Source organism: Bos indicus, chromosome 19 (assembly GCF_029378745.1).
Source record: "Bos indicus isolate NIAB-ARS_2022 breed Sahiwal x Tharparkar chromosome 19, NIAB-ARS_B.indTharparkar_mat_pri_1.0, whole genome shotgun sequence".
NCBI lineage: Eukaryota > Metazoa > Chordata > Mammalia > Artiodactyla > Bovidae > Bos > Bos indicus.
The window spans coordinates 42,755,502-42,770,940 of record NC_091778.1 but is presented as its reverse complement, the minus strand read 5'-3'; the positions used below and the strand labels follow the sequence as shown (position 1 = coordinate 42,770,940).

Below are 15,439 nucleotides of genomic sequence, written 5' to 3'. Positions count from 1 at the left end.
GGATTTCCCAGGAAAGAATATTGGAGTGGGTTGCCATTTCCTTTTCCAGGAGATCTTCCTGACCCAGGGATTGAACCCATGGCTCCTGCATTGCAGGCGGATTTTTTTTTTTTTTTTTTTACCACTGAGCCACCAGGGAAGCTCAAACTAAATTAAAAATATTCATCTACTGATGGGCATTTGAGTTGTTACCTGTTTTTTTTTTTTTTTTTGCTATTATGAATAAAACTTCAGGGAACATTCATGTACACATTTTGATGTGAACATACATTTTCATTTATTTTGCATAAATACCAGGGAGTTGGACTGCTGAATAAACACTAAGAAAATGTTTAACATTATAAGAAACTGCCAAACTATTTTTGCAAAGTGGCTATACCATTTTGTATTCCCACCAACAATGTCTAGAAGATCCAGTTGCTTTATGTCTTTGCTAAAATTTGATATTGTCATTAAAAAAATTGTTTTTAGCCATTGTAGCAAGTGTATGGTGGAAACTCATTATGTTTCTTTCCTTTAAAGTTTCACTCAAAAACCCAGCTGGATTAGTAGCATCTTGCATTTGGAGAGAATTTGAGATTTGGCTCTTCTCTAGTTGAGTTTCAGGCTTTATTATTCAGGTCATTTTGGATCTGGCTGGAATCAGCAACCTAAAAACTGGCTCTTTAACCTCCAAAACAGAGTCACAGCCAGAGGAGTGGGTTAATGGGACCAAGTTGCCAAGAGTTCACTGAGTCTGCGCTGAGTGTTGAGTGGCTGATTGTTCCCTTGTTCATGGCCATGGTCTCCCAGATGGGTGAGTAGAGGGTAGTAATTTCTTTGAGTTACTGATAATTGCCCTTTATAGCTGTTCACAGAGGTCTTCATTCATTCATTCAATAAATATTAATTGTGACCCTCCTATGTATCAAACACTGCTCTGGGTGCTGGATGCATGTGTGCTCGGTTGCTTCAGTCATGTCCGACTGTTTGCAACCCTATGACTGTAGCCCACCAGCCTCCTCTGTCTATGGGATTATCCAGGCAAGAATACTGGAATGGGTTTCCATGCCCTCCTTCAGGGGATCTTCCCGACCCAGGTATCGAACCTGTGTCTGCCTGCATCTCTTTCTTTGCAAGTGGATTCTTTACCCACTGAGCCACCTGGGAAGCCCAGGTGCTGGATATATATTAGCAAATAAACAAAATCATTGACATTTTCGTGCTTGGAAAACATCAAAGGGGAAAAGAGCTATTAAAAATGACAAAGTAGAAATGTGCTAGATAGTTAAAAGAGTGGTTTATATCATTTAGCAGGGAAAAATTCCTTCAGTTCAGTTCAGTTCAGTCACCCAGTCGTGTTCGACTCTTTGCGACCCCATGAATCGCAGCACGCCAGGCCTCCCTGTCCATCACCAACTCCCGGAGTTCACTCAAACTCACGTCCATCAAGTCAGTGATGCCATCCAGCCATCTCATCCTTTATCATCCCCTTCTTCTCCTGCCCCCAATCCCTCCCAGCATCAGAGTCTTTTCCAATGAGTCAACTCTTCACATGAGGCGCCGGGCCGAGAGGAGCTACTCCATGTTCAAGGTCAGGAGGGGCGGCAGTGAGGAGATACCCCTCATCCAAGGTAAGGAGCAGTGGCTGCACTTTGCTGGAGCAGCCGTGAAGAGATACCCCACATCCAAGGTAAGAGAAACCCAAGTAAGACAGTAGGTGTTGCGAGAGGGCATCAGAGGGCAGACACACTGAAACCATAATCACAGAACACTAGTCAATCTAATCACATAGACCACAGCCTTGTCTAACTCGATGAAACTAAGCCATGCCATGTGGGGCCACCCAAGACGGGTGGGTCATGGTGGAGAGGTCTGACAGAATGTGGTCCACTGGAGAAGGGAATGGCAAACCACTTCAGTATTCTTGCCTTGAGAACCCCATGCTGCTGCTGCTGCTGCTGCTAAGTCACTTCAATTGTGTCCGACTCTGTGTGACCCCATAGATGGCAGCCCACCAGGCTTCCCTGTCCCTGGGATTCTCCAGGCAAGAACACTGGAGTGGGTTGCCATTTCCTTCTCCAATGCATGAAAGTGAAAAGTGAAAGTGAAGTCGCTCAGTCGTGTCCGACTCTACTCGATCCCATGGACTGCAGCCTACCAGGCTCCTCCATCCATGGTATTTTCCAGGCAAGAGTACTGGAGTGGGGTGCCATTGCCTTCTCCATGAGAACCCCATGGACAATATGAAAAGGCAAAGCGGTAGGATACTGAAAGAGGAACTCCCCAAGTCGGTAGGTGCCCAATATGCTACTGGAGATCTGTGGAGAAATAACTCCAGGAAGAATGAAGGGATGGAGCCAAAGCAAAAACAATACCCAGTTGTGGATGTGACTGGTTATACCCCATGGACTGCAGCCTACCAGGCTCCTCCATCCATGGGATTTTCTAGGCAAAATTCTGGAGTGGGGTGCCATTGCCTTCTCTGAAAATAGAGTGGAATGGGTGAATTTAACTCAGATGACTATTATATCTACTACTGTGGGCAGGAATCCCTCAGAAGAAATGGAATAGCCATCATGGTCAACAAAAGAGTCTGAAATGTAGTACCTGGATGCAATCTCAAAAATGACAGAATGATCTCTGTTCCTTTCCAAGGCAAAAATTCCTTAGAGAGATGATATTCTGGCCAAACAGATGATGCTATATGTTTCTCTGCTAAGAGAGTCTATAAAGGATTTGTTGGGAGCAGGGCCATTTCCATTTGGATTTTCATTGCTGACTTAGCTGAGGAGAATGTGCATGGAGAGAACTAGAAAGGTGGGGACCAGGATCTTGGGAATGTCTCTTCTGCCTTACCTTCTGCAAAGCTGTCCCAAAGTCTTCTTTCCTTACTGCCTGAGAGCCACATCTCAAAGGATGGCAGTTCATATTTCTACTCTTCCATTTTCAACCACTAAGTTCTGTAGATTCTTCCTCTTATTACTGTAGTCCCAAGGCACTGTTCAGTTCAGGTTGATAACATGAAACTTTAGGGTAATTGCCCCAGATCCACGGAATTCCCTAGTAGCTTGGTTGGTAAAGAATCTGCCTTCAGTGCAGGAGACCTGGGTTTGATCTCTGGGTTGGGATGATGCCCTAGAGAAGGAAATGGAAACCCACTTCCATTCTTGCCTGGAAAATCCCATGGACAGAGGAGCCTGATGGGCTACAGTCCATGGGGTTGCAAGAGTTGGACACGACTTAGCGACTAAAACACTCCAGACCCATCCATAATGATCTCCTTACCTTCAGACTTGCCTTCCTTCACCAATCCTTTCTCCAGGGGCAGAGAGACCTTCTGAAGGTCAAACCTGGTCAAGTTACTCTGTTGCTTCAAATTCCCAAGTGTCAGTATAAAACCCAAGTTCTGATTATGGTCCACAAGGTCTCTCATGAATGCCTAGTAACCACTCTAGTCTGGTCGCTGTCCTATTCTGTCCCCGTGTACTTTTCATCCTGGCTATAGAACCATTTGTTGCTCCCAAATGTATCATGCTCTTGCCTTTGTTTTCCAGAGCAGATTCTTTCTCTACCTTTCCCATCCCTTTTTTAGCCTTATTCCTTGAGGATTCAATTTGGTCATCCTATTACTTGAGAAATCTTCCCTAACTTCTCCCCAAAAGCATGTTTGTATTTCTCCTGGGTGCCCCCTGTAACTCTTAGTGCACCCATGTACTGTCGCACTTATACATGTATTGTCCCATAATTACTTATGTATGTATCTGTCTTTCTTCTAAACTTGGACTCCTTGTGGAGGAATTGAAAGTCATTTTTTTTTGTATGCCTCATACAGAACCCAGTGATGACTGAGTTGAATGGATGAATAAAAGAGAAATTTGCAGTCTGAATGGCTACATTAATTAATGAATGAAGGAAGGGATGATGAATAGTTGCCATAATAGTCCAACTTTTCCAAAGGAGAGCCTGCCTTACACTGATATTGAAAGCATGTGGTGGGAACAATGCAGGTCCTTCATTCAGCAAGGGTGTCAGGCCTTGGTGTTTAGAAGCCTAGGCTTCATTTTTTACCTGGTGTCCGTCTCAAGTGGTAGCACTGACAAAATGCTTTGAGAAAGCATTTGTGTTCTTTGTTTTTGTTCACAATGTCTTCTCAAAAGACCTCTTGCCTTTCCTCTTTACATCTTAGAGGAGTTGTTTTAGTAGCTGCTAAAATCACCAAAGGCAAGAAGATTCTGGAGGTCTACCGAATGCTTGAGGTGGGGGCGGGTGGAAGGAAAGGAGGGAGGAGAAGCAGAGAGGCTAGGTCAAGTGCTTTCCAAGGGTAGGGCGAGCCAGTGTTCTAGGAGAGAGCTGCTCAAAAAACAGGATGGAGGACAGCGTCGTGGGCTGAGGCTCCTGAGAAAGGTCTGTCCAGACAGGATGGTGAAGGGGAAGAAGAGTAGCCCTAGATTAGTGGGCAAACTGTGTGTGATCTTTAGCAAGTGACAAACCTTCTGATTCTAACTCCCTTTCTTTTCCTTCACCTATAATCAGGGGGATGAGGATGGAGGTGAATCCTTGCCTCATGGGATTTCTGATGATTTTAAATGAGATCTTCGTTGTGAAGTGCAGCATTTAAAAGTGCAGCTCAGATATTCCCTCTCCCACAGAGCTCACCGCTGCTCTTCTCTGCTAATCCCTTTATGTCTATTGGTGAGTTTATTGTTGCATTGTAGTGAGTTTACTTGTATGCTTGCCCATCAGACAGTGAGATCCATGACAGTGGGTGAGTAGGTCTTATTCATGTGGACACCCTCTGTGTTCTGCCCAGGGCCTGTGCAAAGGACTAGAAGATGGTTAAATTATAAGTTCCTTTCTTCTTCCTTTGTTCATGATGCTCAGAAATGCAGATCATTCAGCTTGGAGGCGATGATGCTTATTTCAAGATGACCCGTAGCTCCAAGGATTCCAAAGTTAGCAAGTCAATAAACAAATAGCTTCTTTATGGGTAGGTAAACAGCTTCCAGATCAACAAACCGTGGCATAATAAGATGTTTCTCTGAAAACTGGCCCAAACAGCAACGAGGAAAAGATGTGGGGGCTCAAAACAGCACGTGCCAGGGTTGGGGGTATAAAAGTGAGGGCTCTGGAGAGCTGCCCCAGTCAGGCAGCAACCTCTCAGCACTGGCAAGGGAGCAGAGGCAACTCCACCATGTCTGGAAACTGCTGCTCTAGGAAATGCCCCTCGGTGCCAGCCATCTCCCTTTGCTCCACTGAGGTGAGCTACAGAGGGCCTGTTTGCTTGCCCAGTTCCTGCCGGAGCCAGACGTGGCAACTGGTGACTTGTCAAGATAGCTGCGGATCATCCAGCTGTGACCCACAATGCTGTCAGCCCTCCTGTTCTGCGAGCAGCTGTGCCCAGCCTGTGAGCTGTGAAGCCACCATCTGTGAGCCTGCCTGTCCCGTAGTCAGCTGTGCCCAGCCTGTGAGCTGTGAGGCCACCATCTGTGAGCCTGTCTGTCCCGTAATCGGCTGTGCCCAGCCTGTGTGCTATGAGACCACCATCTGTGAGCCTGCCTGTCCGGTAAGCAGCTGTGCCCAGCCTGTGTACTGTGAGGCCACCATCTGTGAGCCTGCCTGTCCCGTAATCAGCTGTGCCCAGCCTGTGTGCTACAAGGCCACCATCTGCGAGCCCTCTTGCCCCGTGAGCAGCTGTGCCAACCCCGTGAGCTGTGAGGCCACCATCTGTGAGCCTGCCTGTCCTGTGAGCAGCTGTGCCCAGCCTGTGTGCTGTGAGGCCACCATCTGTGAGCCCTCTTGCTCTGTGAGCAGCTGTGCCCAGCCTGTGTACTACAAGGCCACCATCTGTGAACCTGCCTGTCCCGTGAGCAGCTGTGCCAAGCCCGTGAGCTGTGAGGCCACCATCTGTGAGCCTGCCTGTCCTGTGAGCAGGTGTACCCAGCCTGTGAGCTGTGAAGCCACCATCTGTGAGCCCTCTTGCTCTGTGAGCAGCTGTGCCCAGCCTGTGTACTACAAGGCCACCATCTGTGAACCTGCCTGTCCCGTGAGCAGCTGTGCCAAGCCCGTGAGCTGTGAGGCCACCATCTGTGAGCCTGCCTGTCCTGTGAGCAGCTGTGCCCAGCCTGTGAGCTGTGAAGCCACCATCTGTGAGCCCTCTTGCTCTGTGAGCAGCTGTGCCCAGCCTGTGTACTACAAGGCCACCATTTGTGAGCCTGCCTGTCCCGTGAGCAGCTGTGCCAAGCCCGTGAGCTGTGAGGCCACCATCTGTGAGCCTGCCTGTCCTGTGAGCAGGTGTACCCAGCCTGTGAGCTGTGAAGCCACCATCTGTGAGCCCTCTTGCTCTGTGAGCAGCTGTGCCCAGCCTGTGTGCTGTGAGGTCCCTCCTGGCCAACGAGTCTTCTGCATACCCACTTCCTGCCAGCCCATCCTCTGCAAACCCAGCTGCTGCCAGCCAGTGGTCTGTGAGCCCAGTTGCTATCAGCCTGTGTCCTCTGGTGTCAGATGCTGTCCATCTATCTGCTCTGTGGCCAATAGCTGCCAGTCTGCCTGCTGTGACTCCAGTCCTTGTGAACCATCTTGCTCAGAGCCCAGCATCTGCCAGTCAGCCACACGTGTGTCTCTGGTCTGTGAGCCCATCTGTGTCCGTCCGGTCTGCTGTGTTTCAAGCCCTTGTGAGCCACCTTGTGTCTCCAGCACTTGCCAAGAGCCCTCTTGCTGTGTCTCCAGCATCTGCCAACCCATCTGCTCTGAGCCCAGCCCCTGCTTACCAAGTGTCTGTGTGCCCAGGCCATGTCAACCTACCTGCTACGTAGTCAAGCGCAGTCGGTCCATCTCCTGTGAGCCTCCGTCCTGCCGACCTCTCTCCTGCCGCCCGGGGTCTTCTGCATCTGCCGTCTGCCAGCCAACTTGCTCGCGAACTTTCTACATACCCAGCTCTTGCAAACAACCCTGTACTACTTCAATCTCCTACCGCCCGATTTGCCGCCCAATCTGCTCTGGACCCATCACCTATAGGCAGCCATATTTGACATCCATCTCCTACCGCCCGGCCTGCTACCGCCCATATTGCTCCATCCTGCGCCGTCCAGCCTGCATCACTTCTGTCCCTTACCGCTCGGTCTGCTCCCGCTTGCCTTATGCTGACTCCTGCAAACGGGATTGCAAAAAGTCCACTTCCAGCCAACCGGATTGTGCTGACTCAACTCCCTGCAAGACGGAGGTCTCAGAGGCCAGTCCCTGCCAGCCCACTGAGGCCAAGCCCACCAGCCCCACCACCCACGAGGCTGCAGTCAGCCAGCCTGCTGCCACCAAGCCTACCAACTGCTGAACCAGCCCTGGCCAACCAGTTCCTGCAACGCATGCCTCCGGCTAGATAGAAAATTTGTCTGCTTTCCCCAAAGCTCATTCTAACTTAAAATCTTTTTCTTTCTGCACCATCACTTGCCATTTGCTTATGCTTCAAAGAACTCATCAGAAATGTCAGTCTCCTAATGGCCCAAATGGCGATTCCTGGGCACGAGATGGGGACATTCTGGGTCCCTTTCTGCTACTGCCATTGAGCTGAGAAAGTCTTCTTTGCTGTATCATCTCAAGTCTCTTTCCTGGAATAAATATTTTTCTGTCCTCATGCATGTGCTCCCTTGCTGTGTGGGCTCCTCTTCCTTGGAGACATTTTCCATGATGTAAAGATATTTAACTGTCCAATAAACATGGTTAAAGTTGAAGTAACAGACACTTCTCATTTATGTCTTGTTCATGTCATATTCTCATCAGCTGACTTGCTTCATTTTTGAGAGCAGCTTTATTCATCTATTCATCCGTCTGTCCATCCATCCATCCATCCATCCCCCACTCCCTCCATCCAAGAAGCTTTGCTAGATAGCTGTTAGGTGCCAGGGACTGAGATGAGTTCTGGGAATGAAAAGATAGACACTTCAGTCCACTCTCAGGAAGCTTGTTCTCTGATGGGGAGATAGGCAGAGAGGCAATTACTTCGTCCACTGTGCTAAGTCCTGGGGTAGAGGCAAGCATACGGTACTGTGAACTCGGCAGGGCATGGAGAGAAACAGGGAATTACTCTTGGGAGAGATAATACTGAATGAAGCTGAATCTTTTAGCACAAGTAGGAATTAACCAGTTAGAACCTAGGAAGGAAGAGCTTCCTAGGCAGAGGAAACATATACAACTGGATGGAGCTTGTAAGCACACTACTCATTAAGCAAAGTGTGGGCAGAGGTGTGCTTAGAAGAGCAGTGAACTCTGAGGTCAGATAAGTAAACAGTGGCCTGCCCTCATCAGCCTTGTGTGCTAGACAGAGTCGTCTGAGTTTGGTGCAGGGCTGATGAGAAGGTATTGAGGGATCATATGCAGGGCAGTGACATGAAGACTACTGGGTTTTGGAATGTCCCTCTGGCCTCGGTGTGGAGACCCGAATGGTGAAACATGGACTTGGATATAGGGAAAACGAGGGGGAAACCAAGGGCTTTGGGGTCCACAATAGGATGAAAACAAGTGGGGAGGTCATACTTACAATAAAGAAAGGAACCTAGATTTCTTATACAAGAGCTTTGATATGTTATCTCAGTCTCTATAGGACACACTCTTTATGTAGACTCCATATGTTTCTTTCAATCTGCAGGGACAGAGTCTATTTAAAGTAGTCTCTTTAAACCCCTTGTACTTAGTGCATGGGTCAAAGGTCTATCCCTTGTCCTCAAGGTGCAGCTTGGGCTATCCTAATTACAAGAGGAAATAGCTCAGGGCTTCTCAACTTTGGTACCATTTACATTTTGGGCTGGATAATTCTTTGTTGTGGAGACTGTTTTTTGTTTCGTAAGATATTAAGCGGTATCCCTGGCTTCACCAACAAGATGCTAGTAACATCCTCTGAGTGTGGTGACTGAAAATGGCTCCAGACATTGGCAAAAACTGCCCACCTCCAGAGGGGAGGGGCAAAAATCATCCCTGTTTGAGAGCCATTGGGTTAGACAAGGACAGAGGGAGAAACTCAAAAGTGAAACTTGTCCTGCACTTTGGGATTCAAGTTACTGTCTCATTCAGCCATTGGGATCTATCTTTATCTCCTTCCAGAGTCAAGAGATGAGTTGTCCAGATTTTTAAATCTCTCTGCCTAACATAGACCCAGTGTTTCATGTAAATCATAGAAATTCTGTGAGGTAAGATTTCTTTTCCCCTATTTTACAGGTGAAGAATATGAAGGACAAGCAATCCAAATGCCTGTTAACACAGATAAGAAAATTGTGGTATATTCATTCACACAATAGAATATCATGCTGTAGTGAGAACAGCTGGACAAAGGCTACGTGCCACAAAATGAGTGAACCTTAGCACTGCAATGTTGACTGATAGAAAAAGCTCCAGAGGCCATGCTGTGTGCTGTGCTTAGTCACTCAGTCATGTCCAACTCTTTGCGACCCCATAGACTGTAGCTCACCAGGCTTCTCTGTCCATGGGGTTTCTCCAGGAAAGAATACTGGAGTGGGTTGCCATTCCCTCTTCCAAGGGATCTTCCCAACCCAGGGATCAAACCCAGGTCTCCCACATCACAGGCAGACCCTTTACTGTCTGAGCCACCAGTGAACCCTAAGAATACTAGGGTGGGTAGCCTATCCCTTCTCCAGGGGAACTTCCCAACCCAGGAATCAAACCAGGATCTTCTGCATTGCAGGTGGATTCTTTACCACCTGAGCTACTTGGGAAGCCCCTGCAGAGGCCATATGTATATTTAAAGTTCAATAACAATATACCGACAAATACATATATGTATATACACATGTATATACATATATTTACAAAAATATATATTATAAAATATATTACATATCTATATATACAATTTTATCTCAATCTATCTATTCACAAGGAAATGACAAACACAAAATTCAGAATATTCACAGCTGGTAAGTAACATAAATGATTAAAATCCAGTTCTGTCCAAGCTTGTGTTTTTAATGCATCAGCATATTTCTTGATGTGACCACAACAGTCCTTCGTTATAGATGTCTTTAGTGCCTTGAACCATAGCAAAACCAAAGTTGTTTCTATTGAGAGCTTTTTTTTTTCCCTTCAGTTTATTCACAAAGAACTGACAAAATTTTGAGATAATTTAAAGTGTACACTGTGGTGATCTGATATACATATATATTGTGGAAGGATTCCTCCCATCTAGCTAACACATTCATCACCTCACATATTTACCTTTTTTTTTTTGGTGAGAACACTTAAGTTCTTTTGGCAAATTTCTATTATATGATGCAGAGTTATCAACTATAGTCTCCATGCTTTCCATTAGATCTTCAGACTTTATTCATTTTAGAGCTGAAAGTTTGTGCCCTTTTTTGAACCTATTGAGATGTTTCTTTACCAAGAAGGGAGGTAAGAGCAGAATCAGAGAAAAATTGATGTAAAAATGGATTACTTTGAAACAGTAAACGTGGTATATATGGGTATAGGGTATTACAGTTTTTCAGATTGAAATTTTCATGCTTTCTCAAATATGTTCATGTTCTCATTTTGATTGACCTGTTTGGTAAGACCAAAAGTAGTTCTCCTTGACAGATGAGAGTTTTGGGATGTAGACTTTCAGAAATAAAACATAGGGCAGTGATCTCTGAAGTCTGCAAGATGCTAAAATGAGTAGAAATGAGATGGAGGGCAAAAGAAGTGACTGATGCCATAGCATGAAAAGCAATTGTTGAAGAAACACATTTTTACGACAAGGGTGAGGATTTTTCAGGCATAGTGATCAGAAAAATTTCTCATTGTTTTAAAGCAAGAATGAAGAGAAGCCATTTTGTAATGGGTACTTTGAAAATTGTGAGGCAGACTATAATAATAAAAATAACCTGAGCAGTAGCCATGCAGTTGATTAACTCTCAGTACTTTGAACTCATGGGTAATGAGCTAACATGTCCAGCAGACTGAGTTTGCAGCAGAGCCAGAAATCAAGACAAGCCCAATCTGCACCCCAAACCCACGATCTCTATCCCATCTTGTATCTTCAGTGTGAACCAGGGCAGGACTTGGATGAGTGTGGGATGCTGAAGTTGGTCAGTGATGCAGAGCCTGGACCAGCCCAAAGGAGAAGGGGAAAGTCACTCATGAATCTCTTTTGGATAAGGTCGATTTAACACAAAAGCCTCTTTGCAGAGATGTCCTTATATAACTTCTAGTTATTGTGTTTCATATTTATAGAATTGACATGCTGTTGACTCCATAGTATGAGTTTAATCTTTCTTAATGAAACATTTTGTAGTTTTAAATTTACAGATTAAAAGATTGTCTTTGGGCATATTGATACCCGTTTGATCTAGCTGATGGTTACAGTCACTGGAGTGGGCAGAGGATCCCCAGCATGGGACCTAGACCACCTGTGCTTGAACCAGCGCAGCTGGTCAGCCTTCAGTCATTGTTTTAGAGTCTTCCTCGCCACCTCCAAAGTTGGGAGGTCTAAACAGGTGGTTAAGATAAAAGGTTTGGGGATCAGCCCAACCTAGGTTTGAATCTAGGGGTTTCTGCCGCTTATTACTGGCATAAGTTTGGGAACATGATTTAAACTCTCTGAGTTAGTTTTGCTACCTCTAACATAATGGTGACAATCGTATCTGCTAAGTAGGATCACTGCAAAGATTCAATGAAAAATGCAGCCAAGAGCTTGGTACATAGTAAGTATGCTATTATGAATAAAAAATATTGCCTGCCATGTCAATAAACAAAGGATGTTGCAGCCATCAGACCACCACATTACAGCTGCCCTGATATGCTGCCGCCAGCCTTAACAGTGCATCCTGAGGAGACACAGGCTAAGGAAAACACAGGGTACCGGCCCCAGATAGCTGGGGTGCATTTCAAAGGAATGATTTCAGTAAGTCCAGACTTTGCGTCTTCCCATATATAGAAAAGCTCTAATTTCATTAATCTGATATGTCTGTTTTTTTTTTTAATTAACAATAACGATCTCACGTTCTGACTATCTGGCCTTTTGTTGCAAAAGCTGCTATGTATCTCGACTCCTCCCTCGCCTCTTCGGAACAGTTGTTCAGTGTTGTCTGAGATGCCGTGTCCCAGGTGTGAAGTCTTCAGAATGCTCACCAAATAAAACATGACTCTTAACTTTTAGGTTGTGCGTTTATTTTTTCGGTCAACACTATAAATGGAAGCCAGCACTAGTGTTCTGATTATTAGTGGTACCAGTAAAGCCGAGTTTCAGGAAACCAAACAGGAAGATTCTAGAAAGAGGTGGAGACACTGAAGTATCGCTTGGGAGGCACCCCTTGATTTTCTGTTTGCCATCTCTACTATCATCCCTCAACTGGGTCAGGGCTTCACTTCCTGATCGTCTAAATGGTGTGGAACTGCATTGCTGGTGGAAGAGTGGGCTGTGGCCTCTTGATGAGAGGTTAACCCGGGAAGAGTTCTGCTTCAGAGAGGCTGGAGAACAAGCTATAAAAGAGACAGCTTAGCTCAGAGCAGCAGACACAGTGGCAAGGAACCCAAACTCGGCTGTGAAAACCCCCCAACTCAACAGATGAGTTTTTTTTTTTTTAATTATAGTATAGTTGCTTTACAATGTTGTGTTAGTTTCTGCTGTACAGCAAAGTAAATCAGCCACAGGTATATATATATGTAGCCCCTCTTCCTTGGATTTCCTTCCCATTTGGTCACCACAGAGCATTGAGTACAGTTCCCAGTGCTATATAGTTAGGTTCTCATTAGTTATCTATTTAAATGTGAAGTGAAGTGAAATCTCTCAGTAATGTCCGACTCTTTGCGACCCCATGGACTGTATGTAGCCTACCGGGCTTCTCCATCCACAGGATTTTCTGGACAAAGGTACTGGAGTGGGTTGCCGTTTCCTTCTCCAGAGGGTCTTCCTGACCCGGGGATCAAACCCAGGTCTACCTGCACTGCAGGCAGACGCTTTACCCTCTGAGCCACTAGAGAAGCTCATTTTATATGTAGTACTGCATATATATCAATCCCAGTCTCTCAATGCATCCCACCTACTCCTTTCCCTTTGGTATCCATATGTTTATTTTCTACGTCTGTGTCTCTATTTCTGCTTTGCAAATAAATTCACCTATACCATTTTCTGGCCTTCCCTCGTGGCTCAGGTGGTAAAGAAGCTGCCTGCAATGCGGGAGACCTGGGTTTGATCCCTGGGTTGGGAAGATCCCCTGGAGGAGGGCACGGCAACCCACTCCAGTATTCTTGCCTGGAGAGTCTCTATGGTCAGAGGAGCCTGGCGGGCTACAGTCCATGGAGTCACAGAGTCAGACATGACTGAACGACTAAGTACATATCATTTTCTAGATTCAACATATATGTGTTAATATACAATATTTTTCTCTTTCTGACTTACTTCACTCTATAATGACAGTCTCTAAGTCCATCTACATCTCTGCAAGTGGCACAATTTCATTCCTTTTATGGCTGAGCAGTATTCCACTGTATATATGTACATCTTCTCTATCCATTCCTCTACTGATGGACATTTAGACTGCTTCCATGACCTGGCTATTGTAAATAGTGCTGCAATGAACACTGGGGTGCATGTTTCTTTTTGAATTATGGGTTTTTTCTCTGAACAGATGAATTCTTAAACTGGGAACGATGTCTCCCAGGCTCCTGAAGCCTGCTAATCAGATGTTTATATGCAAATGGGTGGAAACAATAACAAGGAAAGATGCTCTGCTGTGCCAACACCCCTAGCAAAGGACTATAAAAGCCCTTATGTATTAGATGTTTTTCAAACTCAGGTATACTGAGGTTGCAGCCTCCTGAGAAGGTTAGCACTGGCACCATGGGGGACAGCTGTTGCCTTGGAGACGCCACTGCCATCCCAGCTGTGCCTGCCACCTCCGTATGCTCCAGTCGTGGCAGTTTCCAACATGGTATCCATTTGCCTAGTTCCTGTCGGAGCAGAACATGGCAGCTGGTTACATGCCAAGAAAACTGTCAGCCATATGGCAGTGCCCCAAGTGGCTGTGAACCTGCTTCTTGCCAACCTACCTGCCTTCCAGCAACTTCTTGTGTGGGTTTTGTTTGCCAACCCATTTGCTCCTACACAGCCTGCTATGAAACTGGCACTGGTCAGTCTCCTGGTCCAGTTAGCTCATGCCAGCCCTCCTGTTTGGAATCCACCGGCAGTTCGGTAAAGTGCTGTGAACCCGGCCCCTGCCAACAAAGCTCCTGCCAGGAATGTGTCTACACATCTGAGTCGTGCCAGGCAGCTTGTGACCAATCAGTCTGCTGTGATGCTGGGTCCTGTCAGCCAGCCTCCCCTGAAGTCACTTCCTGTCCTGAAACTTCTTGCCTACCAACTGTCTGTGCCGCTAATCTGTGCCAGCCAACTTGCTGCCATGGGGGTTCATGTCAGCCCATTCATGGTGAAGATCAGCCCTGCAAATCATTTTGTTACCAACCGATCTGCTACATTTTGAAGCCTTGCCAAACGGTTCCCTGTATACCGGTTCCCTGCCAGCTATCTACTTGTGTGTTCCGTTCTTGCAGTCCTGCATGCTGTGTGACCTTCCCTTGCCAGACACTTCACTACCAATCTGCACTATGCACATCCTTCATCTGCCAGCCAGCTGCTAACAGACAGCCTCCTTGTTCTGTAAACAACTCTTGTGAACCAGATTGCTGTGGCACCGTGCTTTCTGGCCAACCAACTGGTGGTGAACTCACTTTCTGCAATCAAAGTGGCTGCCAATCCCCTTCCTGCCAGCCAGCTTGCTGTGTGACGGGTTTCAGCAAATCAGCCAGTGGTGGCTCCAGTTGCTTCCGACCAAATACCCCAAGTGTCTGCAAAGCTGGCACCTACTTGCCGACTTCCTTCCAACCCAGTTATGAGTCCAGCTTCTGCAAGGCAACATTTCATTGAGGGAGCACCTCCTCTAAAGTCTGCTGCTTTCTACAAATGCATAGCCGTGGTGCCTGACTCTGGCTGAGCACAAACACTGCTGGCTTGCTAACTTTTCTGAGTCCAGTCCCACATTTCCTCCAGGTATTGGTGAGGAAATTTATCCTGAGGTCCTTTCTCATAGAGGATAACCTTTCAGCCAGCATGGCCCATGCTGTAGCTTGCCTTTCCTGGTGTTATCATTTCATTTCACTTCAGCAAAGCCTTTCCTCCCAGTTCTTTTCCCCCGCTTTGGATGCTGCCAAGTCTTTAAGGAGACTCTTTTGCTGACAACTGCTAATAAAAATGTGTCTGGTTAAGCATAACGAGTAAGACTCTCATATGCTTTTATTCCTTTCAATATATTATATGTAGATTTCCTTCAGGTCCCATTTGAACACAATGACTTTGGGCCCCCCAAATCACTGTGTCTGCCTTGGTCTGCAAGGGTTGTTTGTGTCTAGGATTATAGATGCTCAAGCTGGAAAGGAGCAAGGATATACAACCTTGACACCACCAAGAGCTCTTCTGAGT

General features: G+C 46.3%; 2 protein-coding genes across 2 annotated transcripts; both read left to right on the top strand.

Annotated features, from left to right (window-relative positions):
* The first annotated feature begins 5,173 nt into the window (after positions 1-5,173).
* Positions 5,174-7,309, top strand: KRTAP16-1 (keratin associated protein 16-1). Its single transcript, XM_070774426.1, has 3 exons — positions 5,174-5,398; positions 5,519-5,845; positions 6,284-7,309. Exons 1-3 carry the CDS (start codon positions 5,174-5,176, stop codon positions 7,307-7,309), a joined length of 1,578 nt encoding a protein of 525 aa, XP_070630527.1.
* Positions 7,310-13,804: 6,495 nt separating this feature from the next.
* KRTAP29-1 (keratin associated like protein 29-1) lies at positions 13,805-14,887 on the top strand. Its single transcript, XM_019980458.1, has one exon. The coding sequence runs from the start codon at positions 13,805-13,807 to the stop codon at positions 14,885-14,887; it is 1,083 nt and encodes a 360-aa protein (XP_019836017.1).
* The last annotated feature ends 552 nt before the right edge of the window (positions 14,888-15,439 follow it).

What these genes read in the sequence shown, in the direction of transcription:
- KRTAP16-1 (XM_070774426.1), top strand. Translation starts at nt 5,174, where the DNA reads ATGTCTGGAAACTGCTGCTCTAGGAAATGCCCCTCGGTGCCAGCCATC. An exon ending in CCCAGCCTGTGAGCTGTGAA is followed by an intron (nt 5,399 to 5,518) that starts GCCACCATCTGT and finishes GTGTGCTATGAG; the next exon opens with ACCACCATCTGTGAGCCTGC. An exon ending in TCTGTGAACCTGCCTGTCCC is followed by an intron (nt 5,846 to 6,283) that starts GTGAGCAGCTGT and finishes AGGTGTACCCAG; the next exon opens with CCTGTGAGCTGTGAAGCCAC.
- KRTAP29-1 (XM_019980458.1), top strand. Translation starts at nt 13,805, where the DNA reads ATGGGGGACAGCTGTTGCCTTGGAGACGCCACTGCCATCCCAGCTGTG.